The 21,165-nt window shown below is 34.6% G+C and overlaps 5 protein-coding genes across 5 annotated transcripts; 3 read left to right on the forward strand and 2 right to left on the reverse strand.

Annotated features, from left to right (window-relative positions):
* On the forward strand, window positions 1-3,813 carry LOC145218087 (phosphomevalonate kinase-like). Its single transcript, XM_080085483.1, has one exon. It carries the CDS (start codon window positions 389-391, stop codon window positions 755-757), a length of 369 nt encoding a protein of 122 aa, XP_079941609.1. The 5' UTR covers window positions 1-388; the 3' UTR covers window positions 758-3,813.
* On the reverse strand, window positions 3,133-4,631 carry LOC145218076 (uncharacterized). The gene has a single exon (XM_080085470.1). It carries the CDS (start codon window positions 4,102-4,104, stop codon window positions 3,409-3,411), a length of 696 nt encoding a protein of 231 aa, XP_079941596.1. The 5' UTR covers window positions 4,105-4,631; the 3' UTR covers window positions 3,133-3,408.
* Window positions 4,632-7,932: 3,301 nt separating this feature from the next.
* On the reverse strand, window positions 7,933-9,796 carry LOC145219402 (uncharacterized). The gene is made up of 3 exons (XM_080086769.1): window positions 9,516-9,796; window positions 9,031-9,038; window positions 7,933-8,971 (listed from the first exon to the last, which is right to left on the reverse strand). The coding sequence occupies exons 1-3, from the start codon at window positions 9,771-9,773 to the stop codon at window positions 8,275-8,277; spliced, it is 963 nt and encodes a 320-aa protein (XP_079942895.1). The 5' UTR covers window positions 9,774-9,796; the 3' UTR covers window positions 7,933-8,274.
* Window positions 9,797-9,815: 19 nt separating this feature from the next.
* LOC145218092 (dihydrofolate reductase-like) lies at window positions 9,816-13,847 on the forward strand. The gene is made up of 2 exons (XM_080085487.1): window positions 9,816-11,988; window positions 13,197-13,847. Exons 1-2 carry the CDS (start codon window positions 11,854-11,856, stop codon window positions 13,587-13,589), a joined length of 528 nt encoding a protein of 175 aa, XP_079941613.1. The 5' UTR covers window positions 9,816-11,853; the 3' UTR covers window positions 13,590-13,847.
* A 61-nt stretch (window positions 13,848-13,908) lies between these two features.
* On the forward strand, window positions 13,909-17,565 carry LOC145218083 (phosphomevalonate kinase-like). Its single transcript, XM_080085479.1, has one exon. It carries the CDS (start codon window positions 14,141-14,143, stop codon window positions 14,507-14,509), a length of 369 nt encoding a protein of 122 aa, XP_079941605.1. The 5' UTR covers window positions 13,909-14,140; the 3' UTR covers window positions 14,510-17,565.
* The last annotated feature ends 3,600 nt before the right edge of the window (window positions 17,566-21,165 follow it).

The following is a 21,165-nucleotide window of genomic DNA, read 5'->3' on the forward strand; positions in this document are numbered from 1 at the left end:
CGCAGGCCTGCTAGTTGTACATTGAAATACCTCAATTTAAGAAACTGCCGTTGTACATATGCTTACATTATAGTTTGTGACTATACGTAGCAAAACAAGTTTGAAGTAAATTTTCTATTGCTTACCTTACAGTACAGAAATACTATAAAAAAAGATTATACATTCTATTTGAATAAGCTAACACCTAATTGGTCATGCCAAACATTATTGTAATTTTTAGTGGCAAACGTGGAAAAGATTTCATTGCTACGAAAGTATCCCACATTATTGGAACAGAAAGATGTGGTAGACTGTCAGCACCCCTAAAGTTTTAATTTGCCAAAGTAATAGGCTAAATTATGAAGAACTACTAAAGTCCAGTGAATACAAATAGTTGTAGAGGGAGAAAATGATAGCCTGGGGTGAGGATATAAAAAACAATGACCCAGGGTATTTTTGCAAACTGGCAATTGTTCCTTTTTCAGCTAAACAGGTTTGGATTGTAACTGATGCTCGCCGAAAGTCAGGCTTGACATTTTTTGAGAGGAACTTTCCCGACACAAAACTTATTTTTGTTCGAATAACAGTAAGTGAAACAACACGGATTGCTAGGGGTTGGCAGTTTGTGACAGGAATTGATGATGCTGAATCTGAATGTGATTTGGATGAGGGGCTTACCTGGAATGTCGTGATAAACAATGATGACAACTTGCAAACTTATGCTACAAATGAAAACATTTTGAAGCTTATTAATACCATAAAAGAAAGTTACTCTTAAAAACCCATCATAATTGCAATATCATACATAAAACTGCCTATGCTTTATGTTTTATTTTTTGTTAAAATCTGTGGCACTGCTCTTACTATGTTTAAGCCAAGCACTATGTAACAGTACAAACTATTGTACTGATTTGGCTCAGTAATCCTAGTTTCAAACATATAACACTTTCAATATCAGGCATTATTGTGATCAATGGACCAGCAACGAGTTATTTATGATGTCATGCTGCACCTAATTGTATTGTAAATTGTTTCATGGAATTTTAGCATGTTTGGCAACTGGAGTGTGGCAAAAACTGCAACGGAGTAAGCAATTGTTGATTTGGCAAAACGTGTCCTAAAAGTTTGTCATTGCTCATTACAAAATTTTCAGTTACTAGTAGTGATGCACCGAAACCGAATATTCAGCCACGAGGCAGAATCAAGCGGAACCTAAAATCTCTGTTTCAATGGATGTTTTCAACTGAACCTTGTGTTGTTGATGCGAGTGAAGTAAATTATGACAAATCAAAACAGCCTTCACAATTTGTGATCTTTTCTAAACATCAAATATTTTGCAGAGAACGTGGCTCGTATTTTATAGATACAACAAATAGATAATTTATCATGTTTCGTATCGACCACAATGAAATTTAAGGATTTAATTCCATGCAATAAAAAAGTTCGGTTTCGGCCGAATTTTTAAAAGCTTTTTTAAAACTGATGTGCCCAACAGTCATGGGGGCAAACTTCTTTTAGACATAATAGACAACACTGTGAAAAAATCTAAAGTTACTGAAGAACAGCAGTATATCAGAAGCAATAATCCCATTGAAAATGAAGTTTTGCAATATTTATGATTTACAATAAAAAAAGCTCTTCTACAATTTCCCAATAACTCCAACATAATCAGCAACATTTCCCAAAATATTCCAGAGGGTTCGATGATAGAATATTTGAAAAAAACAAGGAAATGTGCAATGTCCATCAGAAAAGCATTTATTTCTTCTTCAAATGATATACCTTAAGTACACACGACATGCAAGTAAACACATCTCCATTAACGAGGTTATTCCTGACATTGTGTCTTCAGTACACTACAACAACTTCATTGAGCAGTTTGCATGACTGCACTTTAGAATCTTATAAAGATATCCAAAGCGTTCTTTTTTACATTGTTAACTTGTTTGTCAAAACATTGTCTCATAATCTTTCCAAAAAAAAAGTTTGAAAAGTTATTCTGTTAACAAAAGGTCTGGTGGATTGCGCTCAGACTTAAAAAATTCTGCGAACAAAATAAAATACAAAAATTCCTGTTGGATGTGTTTATTTATTTTGAAGATTTTGGCATTGGTTCTTCACACAAATGTGTCCAGGCATTGACTGAACCATGTGTTGTGTTGCCTCTCTTAATTTTTTTTATATCTTTTCTTTGAGTGATGTGTTGAACAATGTATCCATCATTCTTCTACAAATCTGCCTCTATAAATAAAGGTCTTGAAATATATATGCAGCTGAAAATGTGTCTTTTGTTGTCTTGTTCCGTTTCTCTGTTGAGTTAAGATAGATTGCGTGTTGACTCAAACAAAATATTTAAATAGAGCACCGCCAAGTCACGCAACCGACAATAACTTGCTTCATTGGAGACGATGTCATACAAGCTTTTTACTGTTTATCGCAGAATTTTATGATACTAATGTGTTTCAATTTTATCTTGAATTTTCTGTGTAGAGTGGTAGGTATTCACAGTACTTGTCTGTTTAAACATTTTACCCAAGTTCAGTGACAAACTAGAGTTAATTGGGTTAAACTGCAATCAACGCCTATAATCTTTCAATGATTATTACTTAATTAATATGATGCCATATAAGAGTATATATACAGGGTTGCCATACCGTCCGTATTTTGAAGAGCTATGTCTTAGAAAAGTTCATTGTCCTTATTTCTAAGAAATGTCCTTATTTTTGTTTCGAGTCCTTCTTTTGTCTGATTTTCAACAATTACAAGTAAAATCCCTGCTACAAGTAGAATGAAACCTAGACCTGAGCTGTCCTGAGATGCACGAAGTATTTTCTATAAACAAGGAGTTGCTGAAACAGATTGTTTCTGGCCAAAAATAGCGTATTATATGTAATTGCTCCTATGAATGCAAAGATTTGTATAATAAACATTTGTTTCGTTTTAAAATTTAATTTTTCGTTTGTCCTTAATTTTAGTTTAAGTCGATGGCAACTCTGTATGTGTATCAATATAATACTTTGAAAGATTGCGGCCTACTGATTCAACGCGTTACAAATTTTTAAAGTAATGTACATTATGTACAACGTTTTTATTGTTGTTCAATCCCAGTAAAAATTCATTTTCAAATACGACCACCTGAAATACAAAACAGCACCAAATTTTTTTGTTATATTGTGAAGACATTCCTAATGTAAAGCAATCGAAAAACAAATAAAATAAATCATTAACAGTAGCCAAATTTCTTACTTAATTTACAGGAGATTTAAAGGGTTTGGTGAACAACGTTAACTGTACATACGGTCTCCTATATTATTGTTGCTCTGTGTGATACATGTTTTTTTCACACTGTTAGGAAACAAAGTCCATACAAAAAGGACTTATTTAATTTTAGCCCAAGTAAACCCTTTAATCAACATCACATGGGTAAAGTTACTTTTTGTTGTGAGTTAACAAGTGTATTGTCAAATTTGAAGTCACATTGAATTGCTTTTCACACACATCACATCGATGGAAGTTCTTTTTAGTGTGAGTAAACATGTGTCTTTTCAAATTTCCAGCATAGCAAAACGTTTTTTCACAAACATCGCATCGATGAGATTTCTTTTTAGCGTGAATCAACATGTGGGTTTTCAAATTTCCACTTTGGGTAAATCTTTTGTCACAAGTATTACATCGATGTGGTTTCTCTTCAGTGTGAATCAGCATGTGTGTTTTCAAAACTCCGCTACGAGCAAACCTTTTGTCACAAACAAAACATCGATGAGGTTTTATATTAGTGTGATTCAACATGTGTCTTTCCAAATCTCTACCATGAGCAAATCGTTTCTCACAAACGTCACATCGATAAGGTTTCTCTTCAGTGTGAGTCAACAAGTGTCTTTTCATAGTTCCACAGTGTGCAAATCTTTTATTACAAAAATCACATTCATAAGGTTTCTCTTTGGTGTGGGTCAACATATGTCTTGTCAAATCTCCACTTTGGGCAAATCTTTTATCACATGTATCACATTGATGCGGTTTCGCTTTGGTGTGAGTCAACATGTGTCTTTTTAAAATCCAACTCTGGGTGAAAGTTTTTTCACAAACATCACATCGCTGAAGTTTCTCAATGCTGTGTTTCAACATATGTCGTTTTGCATTTCCTCCTTCCAAAAACCTTTAATCACACATATCAGTTTGTTCTGAGCCCAAAACCGTTGATGTCATCTCTCTTCAAATTAGTTATTCAGGTATTATAAAGAAAATAGTTCAACTGATTTATGATTAAATCGTATGAGCTGAAAGAAAATAGACTTTTTTGGTCATCTAACAAATGAAAAAAGTCATCCGACGTTTCAACGTCATACACGCGCTGTCTACATCAGGGTAATGTCAGGTTCCCAACACAGTCGCTGTTATAACACCCGGGGAGTGAACGTGAGGAAGACACTGGCGCGAAAACGAAGATAAAAACTTGAGTCAAAATCGTAGATTAACATAAAAGCTGATGTTCTAAAGTCAATTAGTTATCAGCAGGGGCGGCTCGTGCTAGGGTGCTGCGGAGCTGCAGCACCCCCTAGATATTTTACTTAATACACTTACCATAATGTTACAAATAACTTTAATTATTTTTATTTTTTATTCCTTAGCAATATATAATAAGCATAATTTCCGCCCTAATCATTTTTTTTTGATCAAAAATTTTTTTTTGGGAAACACTAATCTATGCTGGAACTGCAGCTCCAGTTTTCTGACGTTTCGTGACGTTTTGCGGTTCTGTGTGCCAAAGCAAATCACGTGTACCATCAGGTTCGACAATGAGTACGGTACGACAGTAATTCTTTTTTTAATCATTTTTACAGTTTTTGATTTAAAGGTTAATCATGGCTTTGCGCTTCAGCAACTTAAGATTTCGCAGTTATCAAGTTATCAATAGGTGAGAAAGCAGAAAAACATGAGAAGTCAAAGAAGCATGTGGACAATGATGTTTCACTTTCACTTTTGGGAACTATAAAAACTTAGTGAGGCGTATATAGACTTTCGATTATTGAACACAACAAAAAAGTGGAAAAAAATCGTGAAATTTTGTCCAAAATAATAGACTGCATTTTGTTCCGTGGAAACTTTGAAACTCCCTTACGTGGACATGATAAAAACGATGAGTATTGATATAATGGACATGTACTGTTTGTCCAAACAGTAGGTGCTAAATTGCTTCACAGGAAGTGTTTCTTAAGAATGAACATTTTACAGAGAAGATAGTAGTGACCACCAAGGATATCTTATTGTTGACAAAGAAATACTAGTTACTGAAATGAAAATGTTTCTGTAGGTCTGATGTTCATGATTACTTTGAAAATAATCTAGATGATGTTTTGACAAGTGAAATTACTAGGATGAAAAATCCTTTTTGCTGTTTCCACGAGTCCTTCAAAGGCAAAACAGTTTGGATGCAAACCTTTGTTAGGAACACCATTATTTCCAAAACACTTGCACTTGCAGTGCTAGTACTACTAAATAGAAAAACAGTTTCTCAGTTGTCATTTGGAATCAAGGAAGAAGCTATCAATTATCATGCCCAAACTATAACTTTATGATTCATTTTGGTTGTAAAAAGGAAGCACAAGGTTTAATAATATGGTTTAAATTTAAGTGAGAGTGTTGTAAATTTTAAAGCTTGAAGGAGTTTTGCATTAAAAAAGCAATTATAAGCTATTTGCCAGCAAATAAAGCAGCAATTATAGCAGTTAAAAATCTGAAAGACAAATAATAGTCTGTACACAAAAATTCAAAAAAATATGTTAAAATAAACAAATTCTGACACAAATGTAAAATGGTTGTTAAGCTGTATGGCTAGTTTTTTGTGTGACAATTATAATCTGTAGAGTGTCATATAATATGTTGAAAACGCTGACTGTGACCATAAGGTTACTTAAATGAAACATGACCATTTTTTTAAATGTTGTCGAACTGAAATACTTCCTCTCGGTATGCTAAAGACTGCATCGGATAGCTGACATTATCTTGGTGAAGCCGGATGTTCAAAGAAACGTGTTTGCAATATGCCTAGTGCTGGTAGTAACACTATATTCACTGAAACAAGTTGTTCAAAATACACAATTGTTTTACACAATTTTTGGCTATTCCAGCAGTTTTTGTTTTAATATACCGACACTTCAAAGTCCAATACGAGACACCTTCATCACGGTAATGACAAAAATTGAAAACTAAAATGTGTTATATAACGACAAGGACGGTACAACACACACACAATCGCGGTGGTAAAAACGCAATGGTCGAGTGATAATCACATAACACTGAGCTCAATGATGCAAAACCGACTGATAAGTAATCGGCATTAGAACGTCCGTTTTAACGTTCATCGTGTTGGTGTGAAAATGTATGTTCCGCGACTCTAGAAAACCTCGCTTGTGGAAGTCAGTTTCACTCGCTAACACCTTGGCCGCAGAAACGTTATTGGTGTGATTATGTAGCATGTTTTGCTAATGCCGATTTTTTTGCTTCTTCTTGGCCACAGTTTATTTTTGAGCTCGTTTTGTTTACAAATGATGCATTTTGCTTGCACTGAGCCAGGAAATAGGTGTGGAGCTTGAAGTTTAGATCAAGGGTCCCGCGACAACTTGTTAATTGGCGCATAACGAGATTTAAACTATTGAAAGCACAAAAATAATTAAAGCTCAAAGGGGGTTCGTAATTAGATAACAGTATCGAAATGGGACCCAAAAAGGCACAAACGTTGCACTCAGACCTACAAAAAGTTAGCTTGCTTTATTTTTCCTGTCTTGTTTTGCGCTAAACAGATTTCGGGCGCTCATATCGCGCAGAAATAAGCGAGAGTTTGACTACCGTGCGTTTTTTCGCGTGTCAAGCAGCTTGAACCTGTGGTTCATGGTTCGTTGGCAAAAGTAAATGATGATTATCTATTTGCCTTAAATGTAATAATTTATGATACTGTAATGATTAACTTACATGTTGTGTTTGACAATTCAATTTAATGCGCTTAATTAGCCAGTGTTACAGCATGCTACTCAGCACTGGGGACTATTTGGTATAAACGCATGAATGTATGATAAGCATTCCACCAATCTAAACAATAACATCCAATAAAATTCTGTATGATTACCAAAGTACAAAACTACGTGATATAAAGCTATTTTGGTTTGAAATTATATAACAATACAGATTTGATGATTTATAGCCCTAAACTGTTATGTGAGCTAAAAATGACGTCGAGCATTTCATTTAGAAAACTAAGGTGCTCGCCGACAATCGAAGTGCAAAATAAAGGGGTAACGAGATAAGGATAGACACCACCAAGCATAGTGTCAATGCGTTTTGTCGGTCAGATATTAATTTGATCAAACTAATATTGTTGCGAAAACGAACATGAGGAAAAATTTTTAGCATCATGTTTAAACAGTTTTTTTTTATTGCACACACTTATATCTTTTAGTCCTTAATTATACAAACCCAAGCAGTTACTAGTGATAACCATTTGTAAAAGGTTATGTTGTTCAATATTTATGTACGTGTCTGACTACGTTACAGTTTTTTAATATAGTCTATTTATACTATAGTCCAGACCATTACTAATTTCACATAATAATTTTATTATTTTAACGTTTTTTTACGAGCTTGGTCAGGTTCCATAAAAAACAACAAAAACGCTCAGAATTGAACAGAAAGTAGTCAACACCTCATACCGATTCTTTAAATTGCCATAAACCGAAGGCGTATGAAGCGACAAGAACTTGCTTTATTGGAGACTATGTCCTAAAAGCTTCTCACTGTTCATCCCAGAATTTTCTGATACTAATGTGTTTCAATTTAATCTTGAATTTTCTATTTAGGTTTGTCTGTTTAAACATTTTACCCAATGTCAAACTAGAGTTAATTCGTTTGAACTGTTAAACATTCAACGCCTATATTATTTTAAAAATTTTGAAAGTAATGTACATTATGTACAACGTGTTTATTGTTGTTCAATCCCAGTAAAAAGTCATTTTGAAATACGACCACTGAAAATACAAAACAGCACCAAACGAGAATTTTTTTTGTAATATTGTAAAGGCATCCTATTTTAAAGCAATCGGATATTTCATTGACAGCTGCCAAATTTCCCACATAATTTATGCAAGATTTGAATGGTTTGGTGAACAACGTTAACTGTACATAGGGTGACCTTTATTATTGTTGCTCTGTGAGATACATGTTTCATGTTAGGAAACAAAATCCGCACAAAAAGGCAATGTTTTAGCCCAAGTAAACATTTTAATGAACATCACACCGGTAAAGTTACATTTTCTGGTGAGTCAACATGTGTCTTTTCAAATTTCCAGAGTGGGTAAATGTTTTGTAACAAACATCGCATCGATGAGGTTTCTTTTTAGTGTGAATCAACATGTGTGTCTTCAAATTTCCATGTTGAGTGAATTTTTTACCACAAGTATCACATTGATATCGTCTCTCTTTAGTGTGGGTCAACATGTGTGTTTTCAAATTTGAATTAATCCTGAATCTCTTTTCACAAACAACACATCGATAAGGTTTTTCGTTAGTGTGAGTCAACAAGTGTCTTTTTAAATTTCCACTCTGTGTAAATCCAGTATCACAAAGATCACATCGAAAAGGTTTCTCATCTATGTGAACCAACATGTGTTTTTTCAAAACATCTTTACGCGCAAACCGTTTTTCACAAACGTCACACCGATGAGGTTTCTCATTGGTGTGTGTCACCATGTGTTGTTTCAATATTCCAAGCCGAATAAATGTCTTTCCACAAACATTACACTGATGAGGTTTTTCTTTGGTGTGAGTCAACATGTGTCTTTTTAAAGTCGAACTCTGGGTAAAAGTTTTTTCACAAACATCACATCTCTGAAGTTTCTCAATGCTGTGTTTCAGCATATGTCGTTTCACATTTCCACCTTCCAAAAACCTCTGATCACAAATATCAGTTTGATCCACGCCCAAATCCGTTGATGTCATCTCTCTTTAAATTACTTATTCAGGTGTTATAAAAAAATCGTTATGCTGATCTACGATTGATACGTTAGAATCTGAAAAAAGATAGACTTTTATTTGCCTGGCAAATGTAAACAAGTAATTCGGTGTTTCGACCACTACGGGGTTCTACACCAGGGTAACGTAAGCTACACAAACAGTCGTTCTTATAGCACCCTGTGAGTAAACAAAAAAAGACACTGGCGCGAAAACGGCGATAATACGTTGATAAAACGTGGATAAAATTCCTAGTTAAGTGTTGTAAATGCGACCTATAGCTAATCGGCATTAGAACATCTGTTTTTATACTCATTTTGAACTGTAGGTACCTTGTAATACTGGTTCGTTAGTGATGTACGCTTAACAAACTGTACCAACCAAGGGTGTCTAAATCCTGTATCCAAGAATAAAATATGCTCGTTTTTGTCTAGAAACTAACCAGCACATCCAGGTACCTACGGTTGAAGTCCTACCACGGTTTAAACCAAAGCCTTTGTAAAGTGCCGGTTCGATGAGGTTTCTCTTTGGTGTTAATTAACATGTGTGTTTAAATCTCTTCCACGAGCAAACCGCTTCTCACAAACATCACAAAGATAACGTTTCTCTTTGGTGTGGGTCAACATGTGACTCTTCAAATTTGAAATGACACTGAAACTCTTTTCACAAGCAACACATCGATGAGGTTTCTCTTTAGTGTGAATCAACATGTGTGTTTTTAAATATCTACCATGAGCATAATTTTTTTCACAAACATCACATTGATAAAGTTTCTCTTTAGTGTCAGTCAACATGTGTCTTTAAAAACTTCCACATTGGGTAAACCTTTTATCACAAACATCACATCGATGAGGTTTCTCTTTAGTGTGAATCAACATGTGTGTTTTCAAATTGGAAATGACACTGAATCTTTTTTTGCAAACATCGCATAGATACAAACGCGACAAAGGGCGTGGTGTACGTAACATCCTGTGGAGAGTGCACTTAGATTAACGTCGACGAGATGGGGAGGTCTTTGAATACGCGCCGAAAAGAACATAAAAGGGATGCGGCCAAGAAAGATGTAAAAAATTGGCATTAGCTCTTGTTGAACATACAATCTCACACCAACACGATGAACGTTAAAACTTACGACATTATCCGTCGCTTTTGCACCATTGAGCTAGTTGTTATCACTCGAGCATTGGTACGCACTGCTTTTTTAACCACCGGGCATTGTGCGTGTTTTACCATCCTTGCTGCTATGTAAAAACTTTGTGTTCACAATCTTTGTCATTATCCTGATGAAGGTGTCTGGTATGGGACATCGAAACGTCGGAATATTATAATAACTGCTGGAAGAGCTAAAAATTTATTGATACATTATGTCTGGCAGCAACAGTTTATTCCTCTTACACATTACTTCCCCCAATGTAATAATAAAGAAGTATGAAGCATTAGATTAACATAACATGTAAGCAACAAATTTCTTCATTCTCAATACTCAAATTTTACTATGTTTAAACAAGTTTGCAAACGTATAATGTTTTTTGAACAATGCACCGGCTTGCAAACAGAATCAACATTAATGCAATCAACAATCTGCAAATTAAAGTGTGTAAGTCTGCCAGCACTATCTGGGTTCGCAAATTACGGTCATCATTTTTTTTTGTGCAACATTTTTTTGTTTCCAGCGTGTCCGATTACAAACGTCATCTAGATTTAAAATTGGCCAAACCAACTGTTCGGAACGATTTTCAATAGCTCTGGCAAAATTTATGTTTGTATAATACGCTAATATAGACCCGCATGTGTAATGCGCAAAACACCTGTAACTTGAATATGAAGCAATATATCTCGCTGTAGTCAAAGTAACCAACAAGTAAACTTGTTTCTGGTTATTGCTAAGTAAGTTAAGTAAAGTTAAAACGTGCATATATATTTTGTGATACGTTTGAGTTGAGACATCTAAATATTAGCAAGTGCAGATAAGATTTAAAATTGATTATTAGCCCTTTTTTGCAAATGATGCATTTTGCTTGTATTGAGCCAGGAAATAGGTGGATGTGGAGCTTTAAACTATACGTAGAGCACGCACAAACCTACAAAAGTTTTGATTGTGGTGCCATATTCGGCCAAAAATTATTTTCTCTGCATGATTTCGAATCTTTATGTAGTATGTTTTCAAAATTAATACACTGTTCACGTTGTGTGTTTGTATGAGTTGCACGAAAACACAAATAACGACATACAGCAAAATTTATTGTTGTTTAAACCATGAAAGATTTCACCGGTCGACAGAAAACACCACAAAAACACGATCATTTGGTTTACCGATGAATTCTTATTAAACCAAGTAAGATAAAACTGCTTAATTAGTTTTCAAATAGCTCAAAAGTTTGGCAAGCCTGGTATTAGCAAGAACGAAATTAAATATGTAATTGCTGTGAAACAGATGACCATGCATATGACAAACTAGCGTTTACATTGTGACTGTGTGTGGTACAAGATTTTTTTTCACATTGTTTGGACACCAAGAACAGGGGTGTTTTACAATCAAAGCAAATATTGTTATGAACATTAAATCGGAAAAGTTAGTGTTTATTGTGAGTCAATAAGTGTCTTATTAAACTTGAAATGACATTGAATCTTTTTTCGCAAACATCACATCGGTGAGGGTTCTCTTTAGTAAGAATTAATATGTGTCTTTTCAAAGCACTACCAAGAGCAAACCGTTTCTCATATGTTTTGCACTTTGTCGCTCTATAAGAATTTTGTCCTGCAAGTTATGTCATTTCCTGATGAAGACGTCTTGTATAGGACGTCGATTATACATTCTATTTGAATAAACAAATTAGGAATAATTTGTTGTCGGAATCAACTATTTTGGGCAACATGAAAAATATTGAAATTCACTCTTTAGCTGCTTGTTGTAACAGCTGGGGAATTGGAGTAAATGGCAGTTTACCTTGGAGGTTAAGAAAGGAAATGGCATGGTTCACCAAAGCATCAACTGGATCACCACCAAGGGCAAGAAGAATGCTGTTGTAATGGGAAGAAAAAATTGGGATAGCATACCCAAGTCTTAAACCAGTGATTCTCAAACTGTGTGCCGCGCCGTGTGAGGTTTTTAAGTGTGTCGCGAAATCTTCTTGTTTTAAAGTGCAAACATTTCCTGGTGTTTTAAGACTTCACAATGAAAGACTGGTGTGTATCACAACGTTTCTAAGCTCATATTTTTGTTATTTGTTAATTGAAAGCATCCTTACTCGCACAAACCTACAAGCACGCACAAACCTACAAAAGTTTTGATTGTGGTGCCATACTCGGCCAAACGTCTCAAATTATTTTCTCTGCATGATTTCGAATCCTTATGTAGTATGTTTTCAAAATTAATACACTGTTCACGTTGTGTGTTTGTATGAGTTGCACGAAAACACAAATAACGACATACAGCAAAATTTATTGTTGTTTAAAGCATGTAAGATTTCACAGGTCGACAGAAAACACCACAAAACATGATCATATTTGGTTTACAGATGAATTCTTATTAAACCAAGTAAGATAAAACTGCTTAAATTGTAGTTTTCAAATAGCTCAAAAGTTTGGCAAGCCTGGTATTAGCAAGAACGAAATTAAACATGTAATTGCTGTGAAACAGATGATCATGCATATGAAAAACATCAGCGTTTACATTGTGACTGTGTGTGGTACATGATTTTTTTCACATTGTTTGGACACCAAGACCGAACAGGGGTGTTTTACAATCAAAGCAAATATTGTTATGAACATTAAATCGGAAAAGTTAGTGTTTATTGTGAGTCAATAAGTGTCTTATTAAACTTGAAATGACATTGAATCTTTTTTCGCAAACATCACATCGATGAGGGTTCTCTTTAGTAAGAATTAATATGTGTCTTTTCAAAGCACTACCAAGAGCAAACCGTTTCTCATGTTTTGCACTTTGTCGCTATATAAGAATTTTGTCCTGCAAGTTATGTCATTTCCTGATGAAGACGTCTTGTATAGCACGTCGATTATACACTCTGTTTGAATAAGCCAATTAGGAATAATTTGTTGTTGGAATCAACTATTTTGGGCAACATGAAAAATATTGAAATTCACTCTTTAGCTGCTTGTTGTAACAGCTGGGGAATTGGAGTAAATGGCAGTTTACCTTGGAGGTTAAGAAAGGAAATGGCATGGTTCACCAAAGCATCAACTGGATCACCACCAAGGGCAAGAAGAATGCTGTTGTAATGGGAAGAAAAAATTGGGATAGCATACCCAAGTCTTTTAAACCAATGATAAATCGATACAACATTGTTATGAGTCGGACACTACTTTTGAACACACCTGAAGCGGATGCCGTTGTTCGGTCATTTGAAGATTTAATTCAATTATTATCATGTGAACAATGGCAAAACACGATACATGAGTCTCCTTACTGTGGTAAAGTTTATCTTACAAGGGTCATGGCTGATTTTAAATGTGACACATGTTTCCCCAAGCTGGATGAAACGTTTAAGCTGCTCCCAACAGATCAGTTTGACAACGTACCACAGGGCGTACATGAAGAAAACGGTATTAAGTGGAAAGTTGAAGTTTACCAAAAACATAAACCCTCTTGAATTGATTCACTAAATACCTAAATCTTTCATATGTGCTTTGAAGTTTATGTGTTACTAATTTTGTTGCGTCAATTATGTTGCCTACATTGCGATCACATATAGCTGCATTTTTTTCATGTAAGTTACTTGGAGTACCAATGTTCAGTTTGCTGTGCATTTTTTTCGCAGGCCTGCTAGTTGTACATTGAAATACCTCAATTTAAGAAACTGCCGTTGTACATATGCTTACATTATAGTTTGTGACTATACGTAGCAAAACAAGTTTGAAGTAAATTTTCTATTGCTTACCTTACAGTACAGAAATACTATAAAAAAAGATTATACATTCTATTTGAATAAGCTAACACCTAATTGGTCATGCCAAACATTATTGTAATTTTTAGTGGCAAACGTGGAAAAGATTTCATTGCTACGAAAGTATCCCACATTATTGGAACAGAAAGATGTGGTAGACTGTCAGCACCCCTAAAGTTTTAATTTGCCAAAGTAATAGGCTAAATTATGAAGAACTACTAAAGTCCAGTGAATACAAATAGTTGTAGAGGGAGAAAATGATAGCCTGGGGTGAGGATATAAAAAACAATGACCCAGGGTATTTTTGCAAACTGGCAATTGTTCCTTTTTCAGCTAAACAGGTTTGGATTGTAACTGATGCTCGCCGAAAGTCAGGCTTGACATTTTTTGAGAGGAACTTTCCCGACACAAAACTTATTTTTGTTCGAATAACAGTAAGTGAAACAACACGGATTGCTAGGGGTTGGCAGTTTGTGACAGGAATTGATGATGCTGAATCTGAATGTGATTTGGATGAGGGGCTTACCTGGAATGTCGTGATAAACAATGATGACAACTTGCAAACTTATGCTACAAATGAAAACATTTTGAAGCTTATTAATACCATAAAAGAAAGTTACTCTTAAAAACCCATCATAATTGCAATATCATACATAAAACTGCCTATGCTTTATGTTTTATTTTTTGTTAAAATCTGTGGCACTGCTCTTACTATGTTTAAGCCAAGCACTATGTAACAGTACAAACTATTGTACTGATTTGGCTCAGTAATCCTAGTTTCAAACATATAACACTTTCAATATCAGGCATTATTGTGATCAATGGACCAGCAACGAGTTATTTATGATGTCATGCTGCACCTAATTGTATTGTAAATTGTTTCATGGAATTTTAGCATGTTTGGCAACTGGAGTGTGGCAAAAACTGCAACGGAGTAAGCAATTGTTGATTTGGCAAAACGTGTCCTAAAAGTTTGTCATTGCTCATTACAAAATTTTCAGTTACTAGTAGTGATGCACCGAAACCGAATATTCAGCCACGAGGCAGAATCAAGCGGAACCTAAAATCTCTGTTTCAATGGATGTTTTCAACTGAACCTTGTGTTGTTGATGCGAGTGAAGTAAATTATGACAAATCAAAACAGCCTTCACAATTTGTGATCTTTTCTAAACATCAAATATTTTGCAGAGAACGTGGCTCGTATTTTATAGATACAACAAATAGATAATTTATCATGTTTCGTATCGACCACAATGAAATTTAAGGATTTAATTCCATGCAATAAAAAAGTTCGGTTTCGGCCGAATTTTTAAAAGCTTTTTTAAAACTGATGTGCCCAACAGTCATGGGGGCAAACTTCTTTTAGACATAATAGACAACACTGTGAAAAAATCTAAAGTTACTGAAGAACAGCAGTATATCAGAAGCAATAATCCCATTGAAAATGAAGTTTTGCAATATTTATGATTTACAATAAAAAAAGCTCTTCTACAATTTCCCAATAACTCCAACATAATCAGCAACATTTCCCAAAATATTCCAGAGGGTTCGATGATAGAATATTTGAAAAAAACAAGGAAATGTGCAATGTCCATCAGAAAAGCATTTATTTCTTCTTCAAATGATATACCTTAAGTACACACGACATGCAAGTAAACACATCTCCATTAACGAGGTTATTCCTGACATTGTGTCTTCAGTACACTACAACAACTTCATTGAGCAGTTTGCATGACTGCACTTTAGAATCTTATAAAGATATCCAAAGCGTTCTTTTTTACATTGTTAACTTGTTTGTCAAAACATTGTCTCATAATCTTTCCAAAAAAAAAGTTTGAAAAGTTATTCTGTTAACAAAAGGTCTGGTGGATTGCGCTCAGACTTAAAAAATTCTGCGAACAAAATAAAATACAAAAATTCCTGTTGGATGTGTTTATTTATTTTGAAGATTTTGGCATTGGTTCTTCACACAAATGTGTCCAGGCATTGACTGAACCATGTGTTGTGTTGCCTCTCTTAATTTTTTTTATATCTTTTCTTTGAGTGATGTGTTGAACAATGTATCCATCATTCTTCTACAAATCTGCCTCTATAAATAAAGGTCTTGAAATATATATGCAGCTGAAAATGTGTCTTTTGTTGTCTTGTTCCGTTTCTCTGTTGAGTTAAGATAGATTGCGTGTTGACTCAAACAAAATATTTAAATAGAGCACCGCCAAGTCACGCAACCGACAATAACTTGCTTCATTGGAGACGATGTCATACAAGCTTTTTACTGTTTATCGCAGAATTTTATGATACTAATGTGTTTCAATTTTATCTTGAATTTTCTGTGTAGAGTGGTAGGTATTCACAGTACTTGTCTGTTTAAACATTTTACCCAAGTTCAGTGACAAACTAGAGTTAATTGGGTTAAACTGCAATCAACGCCTATAATCTTTCAATGATTATTACTTAATTAATATGATGCCATATAAGAGTATATATACAGGGTTGCCATACCGTCCGTATTTTGAAGAGCTATGTCTTAGAAAAGTTCATTGTCCTTATTTCTAAGAAATGTCCTTATTTTTGTTTCGAGTCCTTCTTTTGTCTGATTTTCAACAATTACAAGTAAAATCCCTGCTACAAGTAGAATGAAACCTAGACCTGAGCTGTCCTGAGATGCACGAAGTATTTTCTATAAACAAGGAGTTGCTGAAACAGATTGTTTCTGGCCAAAAATAGCGTATTATATGTAATTGCTCCTATGAATGCAAAGATTTGTATAATAAACATTTGTTTCGTTTTAAAATTTAATTTTTCGTTTGTCCTTAATTTTAGTTTAAGTCGATGGCAACTCTGTATGTGTATCAATATAATACTTTGAAAGATTGCGGCCTACTGATTCAACGCGTTACAAATTTTTAAAGTAATGTACATTATGTACAACGTTTTTATTGTTGTTCAATCCCAGTAAAAATTCATTTTCAAATACGACCACCTGAAATACAAAACAGCACCAAATTTTTTTGTTATATTGTGAAGACATTCCTAATGTAAAGCAATCGAAAAACAAATAAAATAAATCATTAACAGTAGCCAAATTTCTTACTTAATTTACAGGAGATTTAAAGGGTTTGGTGAACAACGTTAACTGTACATACGGTCTCCTATATTATTGTTGCTCTGTGTGATACATGTTTTTTTCACACTGTTAGGAAACAAAGTCCATACAAAAAGGACTTATTTAATTTTAGCCCAAGTAAACCCTTTAATCAACATCACATGGGTAAAGTTACTTTTTGTTGTGAGTTAACAAGTGTATTGTCAAATTTGAAGTCACATTGAATTGCTTTTCACACACATCACATCGATGGAAGTTCTTTTTAGTGTGAGTAAACATGTGTCTTTTCAAATTTCCAGCATAGCAAAACGTTTTTTCACAAACATCGCATCGATGAGATTTCTTTTTAGCGTGAATCAACATGTGGGTTTTCAAATTTCCACTTTGGGTAAATCTTTTGTCACAAGTATTACATCGATGTGGTTTCTCTTCAGTGTGAATCAGCATGTGTGTTTTCAAAACTCCGCTACGAGCAAACCTTTTGTCACAAACAAAACATCGATGAGGTTTTATATTAGTGTGATTCAACATGTGTCTTTCCAAATCTCTACCATGAGCAAATCGTTTCTCACAAACGTCACATCGATAAGGTTTCTCTTCAGTGTGAGTCAACAAGTGTCTTTTCATAGTTCCACAGTGTGCAAATCTTTTATTACAAAAATCACATTCATAAGGTTTCTCTTTGGTGTGGGTCAACATATGTCTTGTCAAATCTCCACTTTGGGCAAATCTTTTATCACATGTATCACATTGATGCGGTTTCGCTTTGGTGTGAGTCAACATGTGTCTTTTTAAAATCCAACTCTGGGTGAAAGTTTTTTCACAAACATCACATCGCTGAAGTTTCTCAATGCTGTGTTTCAACATATGTCGTTTTGCATTTCCTCCTTCCAAAAACCTTTAATCACACATATCAGTTTGTTCTGAGCCCAAAACCGTTGATGTCATCTCTCTTCAAATTAGTTATTCAGGTATTATAAAGAAAATAGTTCAACTGATTTATGATTAAATCGTATGAGCTGAAAGAAAATAGACTTTTTTGGTCATCTAACAAATGAAAAAAGTCATCCGACGTTTCAACGTCATACACGCGCTGTCTACATCAGGGTAATGTCAGGTTCCCAACACAGTCGCTGTTATAACACCCGGGGAGTGAACGTGAGGAAGACACTGGCGCGAAAACGAAGATAAAAACTTGAGTCAAAATCGTAGATTAACATAAAAGCTGATGTTCTAAAGTCAATTAGTTATCAGCAGGGGCGGCTCGTGCTAGGGTGCTGCGGAGCTGCAGCACCCCCTAGATATTTTACTTAATACACTTACCATAATGTTACAAATAACTTTAATTATTTTTATTTTTTATTCCTTAGCAATATATAATAAGCATAATTTCCGCCCTAATCATTTTTTTTTGATCAAAAATTTTTTTTTGGGAAACACTAATCTATGCTGGAACTGCAGCTCCAGTTTTCTGACGTTTCGTGACGTTTTGCGGTTCTGTGTGCCAAAGCAAATCACGTGTACCATCAGGTTCGACAATGAGTACGGTACGACAGTAATTCTTTTTTTAATCATTTTTACAGTTTTTGATTTAAAGGTTAATCATGGCTTTGCGCTTCAGCAACTTAAGATTTCGCAGTTATCAAGTTATCAATAGGTGAGAAAGCAGAAAAACATGAGAAGTCAAAGAAGCATGTGGACAATGATGTTTCACTTTCACTTTTGGGAACTATAAAAACTTAGTGAGGCGTATATAGACTTTCGATTATTGAACACAACAAAAAAGTGGAAAAAAATCGTGAAATTTTGTCCAAAATAATAGACTGCATTTTGTTCCGTGGAAACTTTGAAACTCCCTTACGTGGACATGATAAAAACGATGAGTATTGATATAATGGACATGTACTGTTTGTCCAAACAGTAGGTGCTAAATTGCTTCACAGGAAGTGTTTCTTAAGAATGAACATTTTACAGAGAAGATAGTAGTGACCACCAAGGATATCTTATTGTTGACAAAGAAATACTAGTTACTGAAATGAAAATGTTTCTGTAGGTCTGATGTTCATGATTACTTTGAAAATAATCTAGATGATGTTTTGACAAGTGAAATTACTAGGATGAAAAATCCTTTTTGCTGTTTCCACGAGTCCTTCAAAGGCAAAACAGTTTGGATGCAAACCTTTGTTAGGAACACCATTATTTCCAAAACACTTGCACTTGCAGTGCTAGTACTACTAAATAGAAAAACAGTTTCTCAGTTGTCATTTGGAATCAAGGAAGAAGCTATCAATTATCATGCCCAAACTATAACTTTATGATTCATTTTGGTTGTAAAAAGGAAGCACAAGGTTTAATAATATGGTTTAAATTTAAGTGAGAGTGTTGTAAATTTTAAAGCTTGAAGGAGTTTTGCATTAAAAAAGCAATTATAAGCTATTTGCCAGCAAATAAAGCAGCAATTATAGCAGTTAAAAATCTGAAAGACAAATAATAGTCTGTACACAAAAATTCAAAAAAATATGTTAAAATAAACAAATTCTGACACAAATGTAAAATGGTTGTTAAGCTGTATGGCTAGTTTTTTGTGTGACAATTATAATCTGTAGAGTGTCATATAATATGTTGAAAACGCTGACTGTGACCATAAGGTTACTTAAATGAAACATGACCATTTTTTTAAATGTTGTCGAACTGAAATACTTCCTCTCGGTATGCTAAAGACTGCATCGGATAGCTGACATTATCTTGGTGAAGCCGGATGTTCAAAGAAACGTGTTTGCAATATGCCTAGTGCTGGTAGTAACACTATATTCACTGAAACAAGTTGTTCAAAATACACAATTGTTTTACACAATTTTTGGCTATTCCAGCAGTTTTTGTTTTAATATACCGACACTTCAAAGTCCAATACGAGACACCTTCATCACGGTAATGACAAAAATTGAAAACTAAAATGTGTTATATAACGACAAGGACGGTACAACACACACACAATCGCGGTGGTAAAAACGCAATGGTCGAGTGATAATCACATAACACTGAGCTCAATGATGCAAAACCGACTGATAAGTAATCGGCATTAGAACGTCCGTTTTAACGTTCATCGTGTTGGTGTGAAAATGTATGTTCCGCGACTCTAGAAAACCTCGCTTGTGGAAGTCAGTTTCACTCGCTAACACCTTGGCCGCAGAAACGTTATTGGTGTGATTATGTAGCATGTTTTGCTAATGCCGATTTTTTTGCTTCTTCTTGGCCACAGTTTATTTTTGAGCTCGTTTTGTTTACAAATGATGCATTTTGCTTGCACTGAGCCAGGAAATAGGTGTGGAGCTTGAAGTTTAGATCAAGGGTCCCGCGACAACTTGTTAATTGGCGCATAACGAGATTTAAACTATTGAAAGCACAAAAATAATTAAAGCTCAAAGGGGGTTCGTAATTAGATAACAGTATCGAAATGGGACCCAAAAAGGCACAAACGTTGCACTCAGACCTACAAAAAGTTAGCTTGCTTTATTTTTCCTGTCTTGTTTTGCGCTAAACAGATTTCGGGCGCTCATATCGCGCAGAAATAAGCGAGAGTTTGACTACCGTGCGTTTTTTCGCGTGTCAAGCAGCTTGAACCTGTGGTTCATGGTTCGTTGGCAAAAGTAAATGATGATTATCTATTTGCCTTAAATGTAATAATTTATGATACTGTAATGATTAACTTACATGTTGTGTTTGACAATTCAATTTAATGCGCTTAATTAGCCAGTGTTACAGCATGCTACTCAGCACTGGGGACTATTTGGTATAAACGCATGAATGTATGATAAGCATTCCACCAATCTAAACAATAACATCCAATAAAATTCTGTATGATTACCAAAGTACAAAACTACGTGATATAAAGCTATTTTGGTTTGAAATTATATAACAATACAGATTTGATGATTTATAGCCCTAAACTGTTATGTGAGCTAAAAATGACGTCGAGCATTTCATTTAGAAAACTAAGGTGCTCGCCGACAATCGAAGTGCAAAATAAAGGGGTAACGAGATAAGGATAGACACCACCAAGCATAGTGTCAATGCGTTTTGTCGGTCAGATATTAATTTGATCAAACTAATATTGTTGCGAAAACGAACATGAGGAAAAATTTTTAGCATCATGTTTAAACAGTTTTTTTTTATTGC

The sequence above is a fragment of the Phallusia mammillata genome, chromosome 3 (genome assembly GCF_965637545.1).
Source record: "Phallusia mammillata chromosome 3, kaPhaMamm4.hap1.1, whole genome shotgun sequence".
In the NCBI taxonomy this organism is placed as follows: domain Eukaryota; kingdom Metazoa; phylum Chordata; class Ascidiacea; order Phlebobranchia; family Ascidiidae; genus Phallusia; species Phallusia mammillata.

Excerpts from the sequence above, each read along its gene's own strand:
- LOC145218087 (XM_080085483.1), top strand. The coding sequence starts at position 389 with ATGATAGCCTGGGGTGAGGATATAAAAAACAATGACCCAGGGTATTTT.
- LOC145218076 (XM_080085470.1), bottom strand. The coding sequence starts at position 4,104 with ATGTTGAAACACAGCATTGAGAAACTTCAGCGATGTGATGTTTGTGAA.
- LOC145219402 (XM_080086769.1), bottom strand. The coding sequence starts at position 9,773 with ATGTTGACTGACACTAAAGAGAAACTTTATCAATGTGATGTTTGTGAA.
- LOC145218092 (XM_080085487.1), top strand. The coding sequence starts at position 11,854 with ATGAAAAATATTGAAATTCACTCTTTAGCTGCTTGTTGTAACAGCTGG. Across the intron at positions 11,989-13,196 it reads CAACTGGATCACCACCAAGG|GGCAAGAAGAATGCTGTTGT; the intron begins GCAAGAAGAATG and ends ATCACCACCAAG.
- LOC145218083 (XM_080085479.1), top strand. The coding sequence starts at position 14,141 with ATGATAGCCTGGGGTGAGGATATAAAAAACAATGACCCAGGGTATTTT.